Consider the following 23,456-nt stretch of genomic DNA (forward strand, 5'->3'; position numbering starts at 1 on the left):
TTAAGGAGAGGAGTGTAAATATCACCTACCGCCCGACAGCAAGGAGAGGACCCCCTCTCTCGAGGAGAGCCAGCCCCACAGTGAACCTTCAGAGCTCCGTCTGCTATCTAGTCGAGCTGATTGTAGAATCAGTCTCAGCCGTGTGAGCCGCTCCTAACAGCGCGCAGCTGCGAGCGGTCGCTCCTAACAGCGCGCAGCTGCGAGCGGTCCCACTGATTCAGCAGCTAATTTGGGAAATACCTCTTACTGCTGACGCGGAACCCCGGCTCTGATGTCACTGTCGTGGCTGGCCGTCCTCCCACTCTCACCTGCCGGGGGATCGGCTGCCGAGACACCACAACATATAATGGCGTTTCATTGACTTTTCATGGGCCGTTCACTGTACAATCTAAACAGCAGTGCTCTAAGCAGCACGCTGAGCATGAAAGCCTTTGTCCCAGCGCAGAGTGTGCGCGCTATCTGCAGAGCTCCGCCTCATGCTGCCGCGCTTGGAACATGTCCAAGCCTTTAGTGATGTATGCTTCAGGCGTGACACATCATGTCTGTCTGTTTCCAGGTGGGCTCCTTCCAGCTGTTCGTGGAGGGGTACCGTGAAGCCGACTACTGGCTGAGACGCTTTGAAGCAGAACCTCTACCAGAGAACATCAGGAAGCAGCTGCAGTCACAGTTTGAGAGGCTGGTGGTGTTGGACTATGTTATCAGAAACACAGGTGTGTACGTGTGTGTGTGTGTGTGTGTGTGTGTGTGTGTGTGTGTGTGTGTGTGTGTGTGTGTGTGTGTGTGTGTGTGTGTGTGTGTGTGTGTGTGTGTGTGTGTGTGTGTGTGTGTGTGTGTGTTCCCAGGGTGTGCCTTTGTGTTTACATTTCAAGGCAGTGTATAGTGCATTTAGACACAGCATTGTATAACAGTCCAAAAGCCCAACTTTGTAACTTTCATAATACCGTTTCAGCAATATGACGTATACTTGAGCAATATCACACACGGGAGGTCGTGCTGTTCTACTCTATACCGTCACGGCTGTGATTCGCTCGTACAGTATACCAGCATGACCTTGAGTGTGATGTTGCTTTTATACAACAGTTGTGAAAGCTATTGATCAAGTAATGATAGTATTTTTTAAGTCATTTGAGACAACAGATGATTTTTGTCTGTTATTTGTCTCCGTCAACAAAAACAGTTCCCCCAGGATTGCACGAATGCTACCAAGTGTTGCCAAGCAACAGGTAAACGGTTTCCTGACTGCAAGCTAACGTTAGCTACCTTTAGGTTAGCACCAACTATTTCAGATTGCTGTTCAGAATTTAACGGCAAATGTATCCATATCGCTGTCGCTACTGCGCACAGAAAAACGCTGTGAACACAACCTAATCAACGTTACATTAGAACTGTGAAGAGGAATAATATGCATACACTGATGCATCCCGTGGTGTTATACTAAATATCAGCACGGATGGAATGCTTCTTGTCCAATCAAATTGCTCGACCAGAACTAACTGTTGTATAATTCTCTATAATTACTGTGTCAATATTGGGCTTGGAGGTAAAAAAAAAAAAGCTCTCAGGTGTATTAGGCACCCTTTATCTAAATCATTGCTGATAACTTCTTATTTTGCTTGGTGGCCATTCACTGGTATTTCCACCACCAGTACTCTTTTCATGGTGGCAGGTTGAGTTTATGGACTTATTATGGACTTATTTGCTCTACACTCTCTCTCCACCTTCTCAGACCGAGGGAATGACAACTGGTTGATCAAGTATGAGAAGCCGGGAGAAGGAGAAAAGGTATGATTGAACCAACACACTCGCACACCCTGCACGTTTGCCCTGTTTGCATTAGTTGTAGGCTACAGGTCATGTTAGTTTGGGTCTACAAGGAGAGTTGACCACTATATAAATGTGGTCCCCTCTGTGAGCCGTTGCACTTTGTAAGTAAAGTAAGTAGATCATTGTAGTGTGCACTCACACTTAGGAGTAGAGGGACATGTGAACTCCACATGTCTGTAGCAAAACTAATTCCAGTCACATCTTTGACACAAATCACAAGTTGTTTCCATAGAGACACTGCATGAAATAGGCCACACCCATCACGGGGGAAAGCTCTCCATTCAGTTCAATACACCAGCGTCGTTTTCCTTGAATTAAACATAGCTAAAAGCTGTTGTGTGGTGGGCTGCGCAGACAACAAATGTAAAAAATTTAAAGTTTTTTTGTACTCCCGAGCAAAACAAGGAAGCCATTGAGAATTGGTGAGAAGAAAAATGTGGATCTAGCTGTCAAGGAAGTAAGTTGGAGTGTTCATCTTCCGTTTATATGATCTTTGTGTGCAACACGTGAGTGACGTGACAGAGGAGAACTCCAGGATTGGGGGGGGAGTTTTTGTTTCCCCTCGTTTTGGGCGTGGTTTCTGAATGATGACGCGCTCTGCAGTGTCTCTATACCGTGTTGTAACTATAGCATGGCTCCTAATGTTCCACTTAATGGCAAAGGCCAAGAGGGGCTGGTCATCCAGGGCAATAAACTTGATAATGTAAACTTGATAATCATCTCTATTATTTATTTATTTTTGCTTTTTCTCTGTTGTCGGTTTGTTATTTTGTTTTGGTTTTTGGCTGCTCAGACTTCTTCTGAGCTACCATTTGTGAGAACTGATGATGTGTTTCTTCTGGTTAAATTGGTAATGCTGCAAATAGCTCTGCTGCTGTCACCCCTCTAAACACTTGCACTGCAAACATTACAATGAGCTGTGTGACTGCTCGCTCTCAATAAAGGTTTTAAATAATTCCACACTGCAGACACAACTGTCTGCTACCCAGGTGCTTTCAAACCATGCCCCGCACTGATGTCAATGGTGGATGACGTTTGTTTATGGCAAATATGTTTTTACATCAATTTGCATAAATGGAGCAGAGGGGGAATACAAATGCATAAATGGAGCAGAGGTTGATCAAACAACCTGTAGTCAATATCGATGCAACAACATTTGCTGGCCTGGGATCGGATCCAACTGTGATGCATTCTGTCATTATAGGTGCGCACACTCACTCACTCACTCACACACACACACACACACACACACACACTCACACACTCACACACTCACACACTCACACACTCACTCACTCACCTACCTCACACTCGGGACACAGGGGGCCCACATAAGCAAAGTCAGACAATGCCTGTTTTGCATATTGCAGAAGTAGACTAGTGCCTCAATGACCTTTCTACTGTCATAGTTACATAGCAGTCAGAACACTATCTGACTACCTATCAACAAGGCGTCGTTTATTGATAAATGAGCAAAGGTTGTCATCTATCTGTCCAATCAATAAACCCTTTGGACAGTGACCAATAACTCTGTGGTCATCGGTCATCCATCTTTCAGCCAGTTATTGGTGCGGCTGCTGACTCATTCAGATCCTCTCCCTTGCCTGGCTGTAGGACATGACTCATTCAGATTGTCTCCCTTGCCTGGCTGTAGGACACGGAGTGGCCGGAGAACAGTCCAGACTCCTGCATCAAGATTGCAGCCATTGACAACGGCCTGGCTGTCCCCTTCAAACACCCTGATGAATGGAGAGCCTGTATGTTGCTGCTGATCCTGTGACCACCCAGCATGATCTGTTTCCCTTTCTCTTTCTCACTCTCTTTTTCCACACATTTTCTCTTCCATCTCCCTCCCTCTCTCTCTCTCTATTGGTTGAGAATCAAGCAAGCAAAAGAAGAGTCAGGTTAATATAAATATATATATATATATATATATATATGGAGTCAGGTTAAAAAAGAAGAGTCAGGTTAATATATATATATATAGAGTCAGGTTAATATATATATATATATATATATATATATATATATATATATATATATATATATATATATATATATATTAACCCGACTCTTCTTTTGCTTGATTGATTCTCAACCTTTTTCATATCAAGTCTCTGCTGTCTCTCTGACCCAAATTTGAGAATATTTTTAGTGTGAGATGTAATTTTGTCCAGAATTATATGACTGTATTGTAGGCAGAGAGGTACCAGTGAAACTATGACCAAAATAGTCATTTTTGTACATTCCATAACTGTGGTGGTCACCAGACTGCATGCTGAGAACCATTGGACTAGCCTACTTGACTAGAGCCTGTACATATGGACTCCCTCTGCAATAGAGGGTGACATGGGAGTGGTTTTTCACTCCTGTCCCATCCCACTCACACAGAAATACTCCTTTCCCATCCCAACCCCGGGCCAGAGTAAAAAATAAATAAATAAAATCCTATCCTCCTGTCCCACTCACGGTAGAATGACTTCTGTCCCATCCTGCTCCCAATTTAACATTTTATTTCCTTTATTTTTTTTTGTCTTTACGCAACACAACGCAATGATTTTGATTTTATGTTCTCCCCATCCGTTTTAGATGACTTTGTGTTCTACTGCAGTTTTAATTCACACCATTTGGCCATATTTATATATAAACTGATCTATTGTTGTCATGATCCCTGCTCCCGCCCGCTCCCATTGACTTTTCCCCCGTCCCATCCCAATCACGTGATGAATAGTGAAATTACTCCCAATCGCGCGGGAATCCCACAGGACGCACGGGACTCCCGAACAAAATGTCAGCCTCTATTCTGCACCTTACCCTCTCATCCTGCTGCCCTTCACAATAAACAGGTGTGACAGAGCAAGGCTCCCGTTTACTGCGATGGCAAGACAAGGTTGTTTATTGTGCTAGAGTGCCATTACAATGTTGTGTGTTGTGAGCTCATGGAAAACTGTGCTGATGTGATCTGTCCTTCCATCAGACCCGTTCCATTGGGCGTGGCTCCCCCAGGCTAAGGTGGCCTTTTCCCAGGAGACCAGGGACCTGGTGCTGTCCCGCCTGTCTGATATGAACTTTGTCCAGGACCTTTGTGAGGATCTCTACGAGATGTTCAAGGTATACTTTCCTGCTCTCTACCTGTTGTTCCTGTCCAAGCTGCTGTCTGACACACAGTACTCAAGTTTCCAGTCAGTCATACATTTAGATGACAATGGTCTCTGCATAAAATGGCAAACTGTTGTTGCTTTCTGGCCTTTGATTCCGTGTTTATACACTGCGTTTGTGATAACGATTCATGTGCAGACTGGAGCTCAAAATGTCATCACTCATCACCAACTCCGAGCAGCGTAAACTAAGCCGGAATAAAATGGAAACTTCTGGTTAGAACCTTCACAATAAAAATAAATAAATAAGAACATTCACAATAATGGCAATTAAATAAAGTAATAGCCTTATTGATGCATGTTGCAGTCTTTTTTGTTTTGTTTTGTTTGTTGTGTGTGTGTTTTTGTGTGATCCGAAATACACAGAACTCATAGACAATTAAAAGTCAATTCTAACTCGTAGTGAGTCGACTGCTGTGTTTTTTTATTTATTTACACAGTATAAAATTATTGCTTTTATTTTGAAGGTAAAAATGCCTAGCTTCCTATATTCTGTCTATTTCTAGTGGGATTGATGCAGCTTTATAGGACTAAACTTTAAAGTTTAAATGAATTATCCACATCATATAGAATGACACAGAAGTCAGTGATGGTGATAAACTGCTGCAGATTGGTTACATTACAGAATAAAAACCCAGTAAAGCCATATAAAAATACCTGTTTCCTTTGCAGCACTTGCCACTTGAGAAAATGTATGCGTCCCATACGTGTGTTGCTGTGTGTTCTGTTGAGGGTCATTCAATTATTGAATGTTATAGTGGGCACTTATCGCAGATTATGTATCTTTAGCAACTTGTTCTCAGACTCTGATGTCATGATTGATTTTTGAGTGCTATGTTGATATTTTGCCACGTCACATGGTGATGGTAAAGGTGGCGTTATCAAAGATTTCCACCCTGGTTGCACTTTTTTGCGTTTTCAGGCCTCAATAACGCCGTTGTCATGGAAACAGAAGGCCCAAACACAACAAAAGTTTGCCGTTTTATGCAGTGAGCGTTGTCGCATAAACTAGGCCTTACCCAGCAGCAATGGAGCTTCACAGCGGTTTGTCTGTTAGAGGTACGTAGATAAGGGAGGTGTAACACTAGGGAAGTACTGTTATTCCTTTTAGGTAGAAAAATGACCTAAGTTCTGGCAGCCAATATAATCAAGCTATGCTCCAACTCTGTTCCCTTCTCAGATAACCGATTGGCAAATTATTAACCCAGCCCACATCAGCTGTTCACATTCAATTGGCTAACGTCAAAAGGGTTGCTGTATTTAAAGCTGCTTCAGTCTGCCTGTCATTCCTGCTTCCTCTGCTCAACGCTGCAACCCCCCTCCTGCCCAGCTCCTCCTTTAGGTTGCTTTACTTAATGAATGTCATCGTGTGGTCACTGATGCTTGCTCTGTTCTACGGGGAATCTGCATTGCTCTTCCAGTCATAGACTGGAAGGGTAGACCCTAGGGGTGGGGGAAAAAATCGATACACCATAGTATCGCGACATTTTGCCTGACGATATTGTATCGATATTTGGACGCCAAGTATCGATATTGCAATTTTTTTTTTTTTTTTTTTTTTGCAGGCCATGCCATGCCACCGGGCTACTATAAACTTTAGTTCCAAGGCCAGCAGTAAACAAACGGTAGCATATTTTCATTTTGTTTTAACAGTAACAGTTTTGTCATAACAGTAATTTACAAATTCCCCAGTTACTGAATGGGCTGCACAAGATGTTTTGTGTAAGTGAAGTTGCATTGTTCAAAAACTACCTAAGTACAGTAGTCCACATACACATCCAGTTAAGGTGGACTGGACTGTAAGTAGACTGTAACAAACAGTTCAGTTTGTCAGGTGCATGCAACTATGACATGACTTTATGAAAGTTGTTGGTCTGTCTACTTGACAATGTTGCTGCAATAAAATGGTTGAAGTCAGATGTACAGACTGGAAAATTGTTCTTATATAAACCAGATGTTGACAAAGTTTTCCTTTGGGGACATAATCTGCAGTTAAAAAAGTAAGAAATCGCAATATATCGAAATATAGCAATATTCAATATATCGCAATATTCAATATATCGCAATATCGGCGATATCGCAATACTATCGTATCGTGACTCAAGTATCGTTTTAGTATCGTATCGTGGGCATCTGGTGATTCCCACCCCTAGTAGACCCTGAAATGTTGCTGCTTAATTGCCTGTCTTAGGCTTTCCATGGAGCTCATGGAAAAGACAGGTATATTACCAGAACAGAGTCATTCCGCCAAATGTAAATCTAATAAAACATTTAACTGATGACTTATGTGATTTTGTCAAAAGGTCTTACGTGCTTGCTTGGCTATAGGGTCGTATGTATTTCAGACAGAACTATACTCATAGACAATAATTATTGGTTGTAAGTTTGCTATTATTTTGTTGATTATTTGCCTTTTTCATGTCATTGTCTCTCTCTTGCTCTCTCAAATAAGTCCAAACTCATCTCATTTTCATGTGTTGCTCACTATATTTGCTAGCCAATTTAGCTCTTCTCCTTGTCTTTCTTTCTTTGACACTCTCCTTCCATCTGCTCTGTCTTGCATTCCTCCACCAAACATCACATGTTTAAAGAATGTTGCAGTGGTGTTCTGCCACTCAGCAGGCCATAGCCATCTACCCTGGCGATTTCTCTGGAAAAATACTCTTTTACAGGGATGTGATCGGGCAACACAAAATGACAGGAAAAAGGCAGATACCGGTAGTCTAATATTCCATTAGAAATAACTCTGCTGTTTTTTTAAATAACCTACTTTTAACTAGTGAGTGACGTGGCCGTGGGACACCTAAGTAGATTATTAATCTCTTTCTCTTTTTCTTCAGACTGATAAAGGCTTCGACCAAACCATGTTTGAGAGACAGATGTCTGTTATGAGGGGACAGGTGAGTTGAAAGCCCACTTTCTTTTAGAATCTAAATTGAGCATTTTGGCTCATTATTCCTTCCAGTTTCGCTTCCTTTTTCCCTTTCTCCTTTATCTCTTGTTTTGTTTTTGTGACTCATGCCTTCCTTTCATATTGTCCACTCTACCTCGCTCTCCCTTTTCTCTCCTTTTGGGTTGAACTTTTACAATGAGTGTGTCCATGAAAAACCCTGTACTACTACGACATGGATGCTCACGTTACAGTGACGGAAAACAATTCCTATCCAGTGTTGTCCTATCTTATTTAAATTGTCATATTCCATTTGAAAATACATTGCCCTTTAATGCCATATAGATGTCTTTATAGTCTGTAGTATTTTTAGAAAATCCCACACAAGAAAAAATTGAACTAAAAACCCAGACATTCAGCAGATCCTGGATGGAGGCGCGTCAACATGGATTTGGTGCCGCCAATGTCGTTTCCAATTTCATATGGTGGACAACCTCACACACAGCGCTCACAATGCAGCCAATGCATTGGTATCAAACGCGTGTTACAAGGGGGAGAGGAACATCAAATGTTTCTGTACGCACTACGCAGATGACATTTCATTACTTATCAAGGATCCGGCGAAGTAGGCAAATGTCCCATTGACTGCCATTGTTGGTGCTAAGCTATTAGCATTTGAGGGCTCTACCACAGTCTGTACTGCACGCAGATGGAAAATAAAGTCGTGTACGTTCTAGTTTTAATATAGACAATATGGCAAATGGCCTAAACTCCCAAAAAGTTGGCATATCCATTTAAATGAATAAAATGCAGCCAATGCTCCCACTTGTTTTGAATGAAGCATTTTTTACTTCTCTCCTCCTGTCTCTCACCTGGTCCCTGCTCACCCCCAGGTGTTGAACCTGACCCAGGCGCTGAAAGACGGGAAGAGCCCCATCCAGCTTGTGCAGATGCCCCGGGTGGTCGTGGAGCGCAGCCGCTCGGGTGGCCAGGGCCGCGTGGTCACACTAGGCAACGCCTTCACGCAAACCTTCCACTGCAAACGCCCTTTCTTCTCCTCCTGGTAGATGGAGGAGGGGAGGGGAGAAGAGGAGAAATGTTTCACCCGTCACTTTGTCTGCAGCAGCTCCTTCTCGCCCCACTGTCAGGATGTGAGCAGGAACGGATATGAGGGTGAAGATGAGACTGTCACGCTGGAAACTGCTCATATTTCAGCTTGCGAGAGAGGAAAGGGGGATGTAGTGAGTAAGACCGCATGGTAGGAGAATAAGGGTTCTGTGAAAATACAATGGGCTTAAGAGTTTCCTCTCTGTGTGCAGAGCAGTGTGTAGAGAGGCATGATGGGAAGAGGGAGCTGGACAGATTGGCATACCAGTGTCTTTTAGAGACCCTGGGCTTGTGTATGTGGTTACCATGGTGACTTGGGTTGTGTGTGTGTGTGTGTGGTTACCGTGGTGACTTGATTGGAAAATCGGCTTTTCAACAGACATGGGCTTTGTTTATTGTAAGGAGGCAGAAAAAGGAGGGTTTTCTTTTACCTAACGAGGTACCTTCTAAAGCCTCTTGCGGTGTGTCTTCATGAGGCCAACGGCCAAAGAACAAGCACTCCACCATCTATACTAACAGATCTAGGTAGGATACTAGCCCCATAACGTGACCCTGCTACTGTACTCTGTATATTATAATAATATACTCGTACAGCAGTCAGGGTCACACAGCCTTCCCATAGGCAATAAGGGGGAAAGGCTGTTCAAAACGGTCTCCTACCCGTCTCCGGCGTCCGATTGCAGATCCGAAGATATAGTCCTACGGAAGCCAGTAATTTACCCGGTGCTGTTAAAATGATACTGCTGCGTGAAACAACCGTTTTAAAAGCAGTCTTTCCACAGCCTGTGCTGAATTTACAGCAGAAGTTTGTTTGATCTCACTATCATGGTGCACCACTTGCACGTGGCGAGCAAACACATGTAGTCACACGGAGACGATGGCTCAGTCAATGATCAATGCAAATCCAGCGCACCTGGGAAGCAAAACATGAAATACACAAAATTCGAAGGTTTCGTGTCAGCACTAGGAAGCTTCTCCTGTCCTCAATACGGCACAGGCTGTGGAAAGACTGCTTTTAAACAGTTGTTTCACACAGCAGTATCATTTTAACAGCACCGGGTAAATTACTGGCTTCCGTAGGAGGACTATCATATCTTCGGATCTGCAATCGGACACCGGAGACTGGTAGGGGACCGTTTTGAACAGCCTTTCAGCCTTTCTCCCTTATTGCCTATGGGAAGGCTGTGTGACCCTGACTACTGTACGAGTATATTATTATAATATATGGAGTACAGTAGCAGGGTCACGTTATGGGGCTAGGTAGGATCCCTACTAACACTATGACTAACTTGTCCAGTGATGCGATCCAATCTGTGTTTCACAATCTAAACAAGACAACTTGCTCCAATAATTGAAGTCCATTCTGACCCTTACTTAGGCACATTTTTGGAGATAAGTACCTACACCTGCTGCAGGCATTTACCCCGTTATCAATCACAGTCCAACTGGGACATTCCGCATGTGGAGCCCCAACCATAAATGGTCAATGCTATGCCAATTACCACATGACGCATATAAATTGGCCTGATTATCAATTGAATAGGGACATTTTATGCAGCTGTGCTCACAGTCACTGGATAAATTAGTCGTTCTTGTAGTTAATCCTTAGGGGTTGTATGCGCACAGTTTAACAAATGAGACCCCAGGTGTCTGAAAGTCTTTGAGAGTGTGTGAGAAGTCTGGAAGGACTGTTTCACAGATCTCCCGAGAAACTTAAATTTCGTCCAGGATAAGGTTACTACCGACAAATCTTTGTTTTGCCTTGTCAGGATTGCTTGCTGAAGTAGGCGTGCACTACACAACTGCTGCAAGTATTTTACTAGTTTCACACACCAGGCAAACCAAGTCAATTCATTTGAAAGGATTCCAACTGTTCTTTGACCCAGTGTTAGCTTTTGAAACCACATCTGTCCATCAAACACAAACCCAGTGTCTTCAACTCTCACACTACTGCCAAAATCTTTTCAAGAAGAGAACGAATATTGTTAAAACTTGAACACAACATTTGGGGGGGGGGGGGGGGGGGGAGAGATCCTTGAATGTAAACTGTTTACGGTTTCTACACAGATTCTTGCTCCTTAACATTTCAGTACGAGGGGATGCTGTAAAAAAAATGGGATTTTCTCGTTACGATGAATGTATTTGTTTGACATTTAATTGCTGGCAAGCTGCTTGCCCTTGAACCTTGTGGCATGGGGGAGGGGAACATGGGGGAGGGCAATTTGTCCTCCCCTTTACGATGGAGTATGAGGGGGAGAAGTGATTGAGGACAACACAGCACACTTGCCCGATGCCATTTGGTTTTATGTATGCATCTTGAAATTTCTATTCCAACTTGATGATTGTATGAGTAAAGTTATTTAACAGACGAAAAATAAAATTTGGGAAATATAAACTCTTTGGTCAAAGTTTAAAGTATGTATTTAAAAAAAATCCTACACTTATTCCTTCTAAAGGACAAAGAAGTCTTAGCTGACAAAGTATGTACCGTAATTGTACCAGTAAGCCGCTTTGGATGAAAGTGTCTGCTAAATGACAGTGTCAGTGTATAGTGAGAAATCCAACTTTGTAGCCTACATTGTTGGGTTTTTAGACCGCCTCTGAAGATAACATGTGTTCAGCAGAGTCCAGCCTATGAAGACAGCACAGCGACAGCTTTGTGGGTTCTCATAGAGCTGTGGCAAGGTAGCCTGGGTGAACCCAGCCTTCAACATGACGTCACAGACTATGCCTGTAAACGTACGTTTCTTCGTGACTGGTGGTACATAGAGGCCATGTGGAGGCTGGGTTTACCCAGGCTAGTGGCGAGGCCATTCAACTTAAACCTAATGATTAACTAACTAATGACAAGTCGGCTGGAATGCCCCAGGCCAAGGTGAGCTATTTATAACCCTTGAAAAGAGAAAGCAGACTGAACAGCCTGTACCTTCCGCTTAGTGTGGGAAAGCAACTCTGTGCATCTGTTTGTGTTGAAGGAAATGAAAAAGACGAATCAATAGAGAATTATAACTAAATCTGAATGTATTGATCTGTATGCCGGTATGGATGCTGGCCCTGACCACCCTGTTACGGAAACAGTGGTGGCTCTTTAAATGTGTTTATTAAGAGAAGGGTCATCAGAGGTAAGATGTCAGTGTTTCATGATTGTCTTTTACCATATAGGAATTAGATGTAATACTGTAGGCCAGGGCCTACATGAGACAGAAAACTTCTCATCCTTTTTTACACTTTTTTTTAATGGGTCAGACCGTGGTGTAGAGAGAGCAATATTGAATGACTCATCAATACAATCTGGGGAGTAGCCCCTGGCCACGAAATGTTTCATATCAATAGCACGCTCAATGGAATTCTCAGTCGAATGGCAAATAGCCTATAGAATTGGCTCTTAGGTCATGTTTAACTGCCTTGGGATGTGAGCTATTCGCCAGAAGGAGTTATGGTCAGTCTCCTGCTAAAGGGTGGTGTACATTTTCCCGTCTTCTAATTTGATCCACATATCAAGGAAATACACATTTGGGATCAGACTCAACTGAAAATACTGGACTCATAGCATTGGGATAAGTGGCAAACTCATTCAACTCTGTTTGAGACCCTTTAAAAAGACAGAATGTCATCAAGGTATCTGAAACATCTAATGATATTGAAATTAAATGGATCTCTGTTCTCGTTTAAGATAAGCAGTTGCTCAACATAGCTGACATATAAATTGGCATAACTAGGAGCAAAATTACTCCCCATACTTGTACCTTTGACCTGCAAGAAGTGCTCCCCCTGGTGAAATTAAAATAAATTGAATTTCTGAATGATTGATGCTAAATCACATACAGTAAAGGCACTATGGACACAAAGCCTCAGACCGATCTTGTAGACAATATTCAAGTGTTACAATTCCTCTCTCGTGAGAGATACAGTATGTGAATACAGACTTTCCACGTCGAAGGTAGCCAAAAGCATGTCACTGGGGAGCTATGCCGTTCAGAGATTTTATTTATCACATCAGTAGAGCCTCTCACATAGGCAGGAAGCTTTTGGACATATGGTTGTATGCTATATAGGCTATTGAATTAGCATAATGGGATTTATTTTACTCTGTAACTGAAGCAATTTAAATGTAGCAAAGTACTTCAAACTAAATTTACTTGAGTAAAAGTAAAATGTCTGATTAAAAAAATTACCATTACGATTAACCCTAAAAATACAAATAATTACACAGCAATTTGAGTACATGGAATTAGTTACTTTCCACCTCTGGGACTACCGGACCAAGAAGAACTGTCAGACCATTCTGGTCGGATGGGATGGAAAGGAAACTGCCAGATCTTACTGCCACCAATATATAGCACTAATGCTAATACTTCTAGTACTACTACAACTATTGCGACTGCAACTGCTACTAAAAATAATTGCAATATGTGGCACTCACTCCATTGTGCTAGGTGTTACAGCAGTTCACCTTGATAGTAAATAATCCACTTTCCAGTAGTTCTGGCAGGTGGCGTCTCTGGTGATGTGGCTTTAAAGTTTAAAGGTTAAGGTAAAGTTATGAGGTTTTTCTCCCTTCAGGTACCCACCATGCTGTTCCAGGCTGTAAGGATCAAGTTCTCCTCCTGTTCCTGTCTGGAACTTGCGTTATTCTGAGAGTCCTGTATAGTTACAGCAGCAAATCCCAACAATTGACCAAAATAAGACAATCACAGTTTCCTTGGTTAGTTAAGCACAGTGGGAGGATATTCCCCTTTGTGATTGACCAGAAAAATGGATCAACAAGGATCAACAAAAACTCAGCTCTTGGACAGCTGTCATCATGGTATCCAAGGGGGTGGGGTCCTTGTGGCTCGCCATTAACCGAAAAAGATCACAGCACAGACAAAGCCAACCAGAGTATATGAAAAAAGTGTGACTGTCTAACAACCAGCATCCCCCTGACTTGCCCTGTCTCTCGCTCCCAAGTCCCAACTCTTTCCCAGCGGAGGCCCAGGCTTGGTTGTGTCACAGACCGAACAATGGAGCGATCCATATAGTGTTATGAACAGACATTTCATCCCACTGAGTCCAATCTCAGTAAATGACTGACATGACAACAGAAAGTGCACCGTGTCATATCCACAACATCCAGCACTTTGTTGGCAAAGTATTGCATGCTCAAAGCTGCAGATAAGAAATGAGGAGTGAATGAATATAGATAGAGCAATGTCAGTAAATCTAGGCTTGTTGTATGCCTAAACATGATTTCTGTGTACTTCCAAAAGTATCCTAAATTTGGCCTGTTTTTTCATGGGTGTCAGTCAGGAAAATCAATGAGTTCTGACTTAGATTTTTAGAGACACATTTTTGATAGGCCATTTGATGGATGCTTTTGAAAACACCTTAAATTACCATGGTTGCATTTGTAAGCACAGGTGGTCAAGGTGGAAATTTAACCCCAAAGCCATGTTCTAGTGGCCAACAAATAATGAAAGATGTATTTAGGTAACTTTGCCAATGAATGAGCTGTGTTGATTCAACAGGGAGAAGCTGAACCACTGGACACTATTAAAAAACAAAACCTATTAGCAGTCTACAGACACTCGGTGACTAGATTCCTCACACTGTCTCCATCATATAACATGGACAATTATAAATCCTTCTCAGGGGGATACAAAATCTGGAAAAAAAATATAAATAAGTAAATAAATAAATAAATCCTTCTGATACATTCACACATGCTCTATTCAACCACTTTTTGTGGCAGCAGAATTTTCACATGGCTTTGTTGAAAATAAAAGGTCGAGGCTTGAAGCGACCACAGCTGTCTTTGAAACTAAGGATGTGAAAATAGCCATTTCCTGGCTATTGGACTCTGATGTTGACTTAATGGTTCAGGCAGAGGGTGAAATTAAAGTTGAAATGATAGCCTTTTATAGGCCTATGGCCATTGTATTGATGTCTAATTCGCCAATTCAACATGATAATACTGTGTAGGCTATTATGTAATCTGCATTGATACTTTATTGGCAAAGTATGTTGTAGTAGGCTATGCATACAAGGAATTTGACTCCGGTTTACATTGCTCTCAATCTACATTTTTGAAATGTCTCCACTAGATGGCGTGCATAGATCACATCAGCTGCAGCTTCTCAGTGGACACACGCACACATACACCTGTGCATGCCTTTATCAGTCACTCGCGTGAGCATAGTATAAAGCTCTCTATACTACATGTGTGCAACTATTTATATACACTCATACAAATGTTTTCCCTCTAAATCATCACTTCTGTATCAATGCTTCTGACCCATAGAATTGTGTGGCAGTGTGCATGTCCAGGACACGTGTGATCTTGTCGCTGCGTTGTGTTAAAGCACCACAGACTTTACAGACACAGACACCACATTCCCAGTTGAGTTTGTTTAATCTGATAACAGGCAAATAGTGCAATCACTGATCTGTTCTGGAACATATCTTCAGCAATGACGATACGCTTTCACAGAGTCAGGTTGACAATTGGGTGTGTCCTTCCGTTAAAGGCAACCACACACCTCTTAAATTGACAGAACACTCACAAAATACACATATATACAGCTCTAGCAAGTGGAAGCATTACAGTTTTTCCACAATTGTTAAGACACAATAAGCGAAAATTCGGCACAATTTGCACAACCTTCACTTCATGTACCAATCGCTCGACCCAATTTGGCACTACTTCACACTCCCTTATCTGCATTAGACTCTGACTTTCCATGCTTTACACTCTGATGTCTATTACACATCACCTTGTTGTCAAAACACTACACACAATGTGCAGTTGTTGCACACACTTCTCAAGTAAAATCTCAAAGCATCAACCGACAACACACAAATATTCAAATCTCTAAACATTCAGGTCTATTGAGCAATTTGCAATCAGGACTGCAGCATAAAAGTGCCTTGAGCCTCTGTTTTGTTTGGTGAACAATGGAGAACTTTTCAGAAAGAGACAACCAGAGAAGGTGAAATAAAACTTTTTTTGCTGCATATTTGTGTGCTGTTTTATGTTTGACTATGAAAAAAGTAGGCCTACACTGAGACATTTTACAAAAGGAGAAATGGCTCATTCTCCAGAGTCATTGTCATTCATATGGTGTGGTCCATTTCTATGATTGTGTTTTCAATTTTGCACTTCATTGTGCTGTACATGCTTGGTAGTGTGCAGCAAATGCTTAGTTGTATGTACTCAAGTACAAGTGGTGTAATCAGAAGAAACTGAAATATCACCAAGCAATTAAGCAGATGCTGCTACTATAGAAAATGCCCCAGCAAACCCAGAAGCGATGACGGGACCGAGGTGCTTGGAGCAGACTTTGGAGATGACTTCTGGGGAGACCTTATCACCTGCATTATACTGTATGGGGTTGGAGTTCCAATGGAGAGTGCTGGTCCCTTCCTTTTGGGCATTGTTGGCACAGTCAAAGTACCAGTCCTACTTATACTCCCACCACCACTTATATAACCTCACCTTTATGATCGTGGTGTCAACAGCGACAAATAACATGCTTAATCGGTGTTATGATTATGAGGGGGTCCCTAGAAACTTTCTCCCCTGTTGGGGTCCCTGGCCCCCAAAATGTTGGGAAACCCTGCCTTAGACTAGAGCACTTGTAAGGAATCCCGACTCAGGAACGGTAACAAGCGAAATCTCACACTAGACTGTGTTACTCCACCAGTCTTGAGACCAAGACCAGTCTCAAGACCACATTTTGATGGTCTCGGTCTCGTCTCGGACTCACCCTCCCTTGGTCTTGCTCTTGACTTGGTTTCGGACTAGCCGGACTCTGGATTTTATTTCTAGACCAGTCAAGACCACAACTATTTATTTTTTACTGTGATTGGGTGTAAACATCCTTAAATTAAACCAATAACTTCGCAGTTTGAAAGTTTTACCGCTGAAGCCACTCCCCTCACGTGCCAAAGAAGAAAACACAAGGAGACAAGGCATGGGAGAGCAGAGCAGTGGCTGCAGAGATGTCATCCAAATCATCAGTCATGATTTGCTCATACAAACCACAAAGAGTTTGCTCTTGAAAATGGTGGTCTTGCTGGTCTCGATCTTGGTCTCTGTCAGCCACTCTCCCCCCCCCACCCCCCACCCCCCACCCCGCCCGGTGGTCTTGATTCAGTCTCGCTTGAATAGTAAGAAAGTCTACATAATAGTGCGATTTCTTGTCCACTTGCCATATTTATAAAGAATATTAGGAGGTGGGATTTATGTGTGCAGCAATCTGCCTTTTGTGAGGCAAGAGCCATCTGATTTCAATGCACTTAATGCACAATGCACATTGTTACTTATGAACTTAATGCGCTGGTGATTTATATGTGCTCAGGTGGAGGAGGAGGAGAGGGTGGCATCTGGCATGGGGTGTATGGGTGATTAAAGTGAGTGAAACTATAAACTCCATCTGTTCATTCCAAAGTGCTGTGCGTGGTGTGTTGTTATAATTATGAGAATCACTGAACAAAATACATATATGTATAAATCATGCGTTGACTTATAGCCACTAAAGTTAAAAAATCACTGAGCTGCTTCTGAGTAGCTATGTCTTCAGACTGCAGTGAATTCTAACGTCCGAACAGTGTACAGGCACACACGTACTGTACTTCCCAAATGCAGGGTTCTGTGCAGCTTACCCAGTGCATATCATAATTCCCCTAATATTCAGCAAAAGGTGTTACACACAAATGAACAGAGATCAGAGCCTGACTCTTACTCCTCCTGCTCCTAATAAATAAAGCATTTTTTGTCATCTTCTGAAGGACAGGGTCATTGATTGTCATTTTATTGACTAGCTCCCCATGCTGACCTTGCTGACTGTCAGCGCTCTTTTATAACTGACTGGTCATCAGTGGCATCAATGATATGGGTTGTATGATAGCTGTTCTATCTATCTTCTATAGATGACAGGGACACCATAGTGCTATAGTCTACGAAATCGCTTCGGGAGCTCTTAAGTCTGAGGAGTTCAAGTTGATTGTATTGTAGTTCAACGGACAAATGATAGAAAACAAAAGCCTAAACATAGCTCCCTAGCTGTTAGGGGTCAAATGTGCTGGGTTTGACAGCTGTGGGGCATGGATGGTCTTTCAATGTTTCTGTGAAAGCAGATGATCGAGCTCAGCTCAGATACAGAAGTGGGCCTGTCAAAATTTGGGCAGCTAAGTGAGTGAGTTGTATAATACACCCCCCCCACTCAACAGCTGCCGTCCAGGTGCTCTTGAGCATGATGCTTGAGCATGGTGCTAGACCCCCAACTGATTCAGCGCCGTGGCTCAGTGGCCCACAGCAGAACACTGTGGTTGTACACTGGGCAGTTCCCAGGTGTGGACATGACTGTGGGATGGGAAGGAGGGCGCATGCTGCAGGCTGAGCAATCTCTTCAGCATGCCTTCCTTCCATATAAATAAGGATTAAAAACAAACATGCAGTGCAGTGCATGCTCCATACTGATCTAAAATAACAAACATGCAGTGCAGTGCATGCTCCATACTGATCTAAAATAACAAACATGCAGTGCAGTGCATGCTCCATACTGATCTAAAATAACCAACATGCAGTGCAGTGCATGCTCCATACTGATCTAAAATAACCAACATGCAGTGCAGTGCATGCTCCATACTGATCTAAAATAACAAACATGCAGTGCAGTGCATGCTCCATACTGATCTAAAATAACAAACATGCAGTGCAGTGCATGCTCCATACTGATCTAAAATAACCAACATGCAGTGCAGTGCATGCTCCATACTGATCTAAAATAACAAACATGCAGTGCAGTGCATGCTCCATACTGATCTAAAATAACCAACATGCAGTGCAGTGCATGCTCCATACTGATCTAAAATAACCAACATGCAGTGCAGTGCATGCTCCATACTGATCTAAAATAACAAACATGCAGTGCAGTGCATGCTCCATACTGATCTAAAATGTAACTCCCTCACTGTAAAGTGGTGATGTATCTATCACTCCAACTATCAGAGGAACGCAGCGATGACATGTTTTTGTAGGCCAACCCCAATGTTGACGTGGGCCCCTGACGTGGGTCAGCCACACCACCACTGTCGTCAAAAAGGCTCAACAGCGACTGCACAGACTCAGACGCCTAAAGAAATTTGGCCTGAGGCCCAAAATCCTCAGGGACCTCTACAGAGGCACCATTGAGAGCCTGCTGACTGTCTGTTTCGCTACCTGGTACTGTACCACCATGGACCGCAAGGCACTGAGAAGGGTGAAGCGCGCGGCCCAGCACGTGACAGGATGTGAACTGCCAGAACTGCAGGAACTGTAGGCTACAATCAGCGGTGCCTCAGGAAGTCCCGGAAGATCATCAAGGACACAACCCACCCACACAACAGCCTGTTCTCCCTGTTGTCCTCAGGGAGAAGATAGCTACAGAGTCCCGAAAGCACCTGTTGTTTGCTGTGATTTGCGGAATAGTTTTGTCGCGCAGGCAACGAGACGTCTCAATAAATAACACAAACGCCTGTATTATTGACATTTGCACACACTTCCACTGACAAGTGAACACTTTTGGACACTGGACTTCGATATTATTCTATTTTAATACTTATTACTTTTACTTTATTACCTTTCTTATTTCACTGTTTACCTCAACTGCCTTACATACACTGTTTACATGATCTACTTTTTAACTATATTGCCCTGTTGTTGTGTTGTGATTGTGTGCTCTATTTGTTGTTTGCTGTGATTTGTACCTATTTACCTACTGCACCTTGTCTGTAACGGAGCCCACAGCATAAGAATTTCACACGTGCGTACTTGTACTACACACGTGCGTACTTGTACTACACACGTGCATACTTGTACTACACACGTGCGTACTTGTACTACACACGTGCATACTTGTACTACACACGTGCGTACTTGTACTACACACGTGCGTACTTGTACTACACACGTGCGTACTTGTACTACACACGTGCGTACTTGTACTACACACGTGCGTACTTGTACTACACACGTGCGTACTTGTACTACACACGTGCGTACTTGTACTACACACGTGCGTACTTGTACTACACACGTGCATACTTGTACTACACACGTGTGTACTTGTACTACACACGTGTGTACTTGTACTACGGAGTGACAATAAAAATATTGAATCTTGAATCTTGTTAGCATCGCGCTGGGTTCCTTCGTCTGGAAGTCAATGGGATTTTTGTAGGCGGATTTTGGTTAGATGCCTGAAATAAGGTTTGTGGTTAACAAGAGTTTATGAAACTGCGACCTTTGTGTTCAGCAAAATAATCTTCACAACTTTTATTATTTTTGATGTGATCACCAAAAATCGCAATTCTTTGAAATTGTGTTCATTTGTGAAGATGATCTAAACTTTAGTTAACCACAGATCATATTAACCAAAATCCCCATCCAAAAAAACCATTGACTCCCAGATGAGGGAAGCAGGCGATGCTATTGTGGGTTTTAGGACTCACTACTGTGGCATTCTCTTCACAGTGTCCTAGCTTAGCTAACACAGCTATGGCACTGTCTACACCTTTGAGAAAGAGAGAGAGAAAGAGCGAGAGAGAGAGAGAGGGAGAGGGAGAGTGTGTGTGTGTGTGTGTGTGTGTGTGTGTGTGTGTGTGTGTGTGTGTGTGTGTGTGTGTGTGTGTGTGTGTGTGTGTGTGTGTGTGTGTGTGTGTGTGTGTGTGTGTTGTGAATTGCCATAAGCCTTGGTACTGTATGCCAGTTGCTTGACTGAAGCAGACACACTTCCATTACGCCAGATTGAAATCCCCACTGGACCACCTAAGGAATAATGTGTTGGCTAAGCGGCCCGGACTGTGAGTGATATATGGGCATGCTGATCCCATCAACACTGGCACAGGAGTAACTCTTTTTTTAATCTTCACACCATTAATTTTCTTTCCAAAAATCTATGTGTGCAGACATGTTTGTCTACAGATGTATTCTCAGGTTTGTATCAGTGAAGACCTTTCCATTTTTAATCTCTGACATTATTGATGTAATCGATTGTGGCAAAATAACTTACTCAATATTTTGCCATGGTGAATATTTTTGTGATCTGTCGAGGTGATGAGTGCATAATATAAGCCAATATTTCCGCACCAAGAAAACAGTTACAAACTCTGCCTGTGGTGCTGGATCATATATCCACACATTCAAATATGCACAGGCTCATTTATCGAATATGGTTCAGGTGTTATTTTATGTCCCTTGTCATTTTAGGCATCTTGCATGATGTGTAGGCTACTGTCGTCATTTAGATTCTGCTATCTACTTAATTCAGTTGTATCTTTGCTGTCACTTGTAGATGTTTTTATACACTTTTTTTTATCTTGTTTGAAAGATCCTCCCCAACTGTGAACCTGTTTACTCCATTAAAGTGAGAGAAAACAACTGTAAACAACAATCCCACTGCATAACCCCCCCCCCCCCCCCCCAATATAAAATACAATAAAATAAAATCTTCCTCCACCTAGCTGAGGCAAATCCCTGCTTTCAACAGAGTTATGTAGGATGGCTTATTCATGACATGAGGGGCAAGAAGTGTCTGATGAAGTCAGCTCCTACCTTTCTCACCCTGCATGGCCCTTTCTGTCTTTCTAGCAGCTGAGTGGCCTGCGACACAACTCTGCTCTTACTGAGATGACAGTTCATAGTCTTATCACGCACACGCACCCAGTCCCACTGTTAAAAATACACCTGGTGCGCGCGCACACACACACATTCACATTCATATAGTAACTGAAATGGTTTACATGGTACAACTGTAGCTGTCCAAGGTGCTGAAATGCCCACGGTCACATCGTTGTGCTACTCTGACTGACCACTGAAGGTGGAATTCATATGTCCGCTGGCTCCTCCACAAGGAGATCAAAGTGAGGGGTCAGCTAGAGAGCAGCGCCCCCTGGAGCTGGCAGGGACTCAAGCTCTTGCACAAGGATACTTCAGCAGGGCACATGCTTTTGCTGTCGTGAGGGATTCACCCCGGGATGGCCCTCCTAATCACTGCACCACCTGCTGCCCTGAACTGAACTGTCCATTGTGTTTTTCTCCTTCCCTGACATGCTCCAACATATCAGGCTGTGTTATGTTGTATTCAGGTTTTCTTGTCTGAGTGTGTTCTGTTTTCAGACAGAATGTTATTTTCCCATGGAGCAAGATGATGAGTGCAATCCATGGTGCCCCATACCATACCCCCTTCTCTCTTTCTCATGATCACACCTCTGCCCCCTGCTAGCAGGCACCCTAGGCGTGTCTGTCCGATCCATGCACACTGGTTTCACTTAAGATACACCATTGAAGGGGGTGATGCAGTTTCAAACTGCTGCAATCAAATCCCTGTGTTCATGTAAAGTATAGCCTAATAAGTTGTTGCCTCAAATACAAATTTCTAAGTGCATGGAGTTTAAGGGCATAGAAACTAATATGCCCCCCCCCCCCCAAAATTCCCAATAGAAATGATCAATAGACCACACACGCTATCGATTATACGCCGTATTCTTTCTCTGAATGATCTGGGTTCAGTGTCATGAAAAGTGACCCTGCTGGCAGCTTCAGTGGACATCAGACTGGCAGCAGCAGAGCTCACTCAGCTCAACGTGACGTAGCCTACGTGGTCGTCTCCCCCCCGGTCCAAGGCTCAAGGCTCAGGGAGCAGCCCTCCTCCCCCCCCTCAACCTCCCCTCCTCCTTCAGGCTTTCCACGGGACTCGGGAGCAAGACAGGAGTTTAATGGAAAATTGGTCCTGACCTCTACCTGCTACCCCCAATCGCTCCCTGTCGGCGCCGCCCCCGAGTTTCACCAACTGCGCTAATTAATGCTCAACGAGCTAGAAGTTGACAAGCCTCAAGCCAAGGAGTTGACAAGTTGTTTTAGCGGGGAAATTGTGGTAGCCCGCTCCTTCCACGGGCCGCCACTTCTGACAACTGCCCTGTACTCGTTTGGACTTAATTAGGTTTGGATCGAGTGTGCGCTTTTTTGTGTTTTTGTTGTGCTCCTCACATGTCAACGCGGCTGATTTGTGACTGAAGCGCGGCAAGTCTGGAGGCACACCGGCGCCGCACAGGCAAATGGGCATAAGATAAAGGACAAAATAGCTATGAGCATCAATGAAACTACTAACTACAAATAGCTAGTCTAATCTCTGACCCCCCACCCCCCACCCCCCCGCTGTTCACAATCCAAGGTGCAGATGTGCAGTGCATGTGAGTGGCAAACAACAGCACGGAGCTTCAGCCAAAAGGAAAGAACATACACCACGGACTATTTACATATTTCCCCGTCGGTCCACGCCGCACTCACCGCTTATTTCTCGGGGACAACCTGATACCTGGAAGAGGCCACCAAGTCTCCATGCCCAGGGAAGAGGAGGGGAAGCAGGGGGAGATGGCTGCGACCAACGCTGTTCTCTTGCTCTTCGTCCTCTCGCTCACAAGTGAGTATAGCATGTAGCAGCCTGCTTTGATACGTC

At 43.3% G+C, this 23,456-nt stretch overlaps 2 protein-coding genes across 2 annotated transcripts in view; both read left to right on the forward strand.

Moving 5' to 3' along the window:
- Positions 1-11,351, forward strand: part of LOC310793609 (phosphatidylinositol 4-kinase type 2-beta-like) — a 36,935-nt gene extending 25,584 nt beyond the window's left edge. Inside the window, exons 6-11 of the mRNA XM_083655441.1 lie at positions 557-710; positions 1,727-1,782; positions 3,479-3,581; positions 4,802-4,935; positions 7,823-7,882; positions 8,766-11,351. Of these exons, the coding sequence (XP_083511567.1) occupies positions 557-710; positions 1,727-1,782; positions 3,479-3,581; positions 4,802-4,935; positions 7,823-7,882; positions 8,766-8,939 (681 nt within the window). The 3' untranslated portion in view covers positions 8,940-11,351. The remainder of the gene's footprint in view (positions 1-556; positions 711-1,726; positions 1,783-3,478; positions 3,582-4,801; positions 4,936-7,822; positions 7,883-8,765) is intronic.
- Positions 11,352-23,395: 12,044 nt separating this feature from the next.
- LOC310794348 (neuronal acetylcholine receptor subunit beta-2-like) overlaps positions 23,396-23,456 on the forward strand; it is a gene marked incomplete at its 3' end in the record, with an annotated part of 10,290 nt that continues 10,229 nt past the window's right edge. Inside the window, exon 1 of the mRNA XM_083656336.1 lies at positions 23,396-23,420. The remainder of the gene's footprint in view (positions 23,421-23,456) is intronic.

The sequence above is a fragment of the Poromitra crassiceps genome (assembly GCF_964638095.1).
Source record: "Poromitra crassiceps genome assembly, chromosome: 19".
NCBI lineage: Eukaryota > Metazoa > Chordata > Actinopteri > Beryciformes > Melamphaidae > Poromitra > Poromitra crassiceps.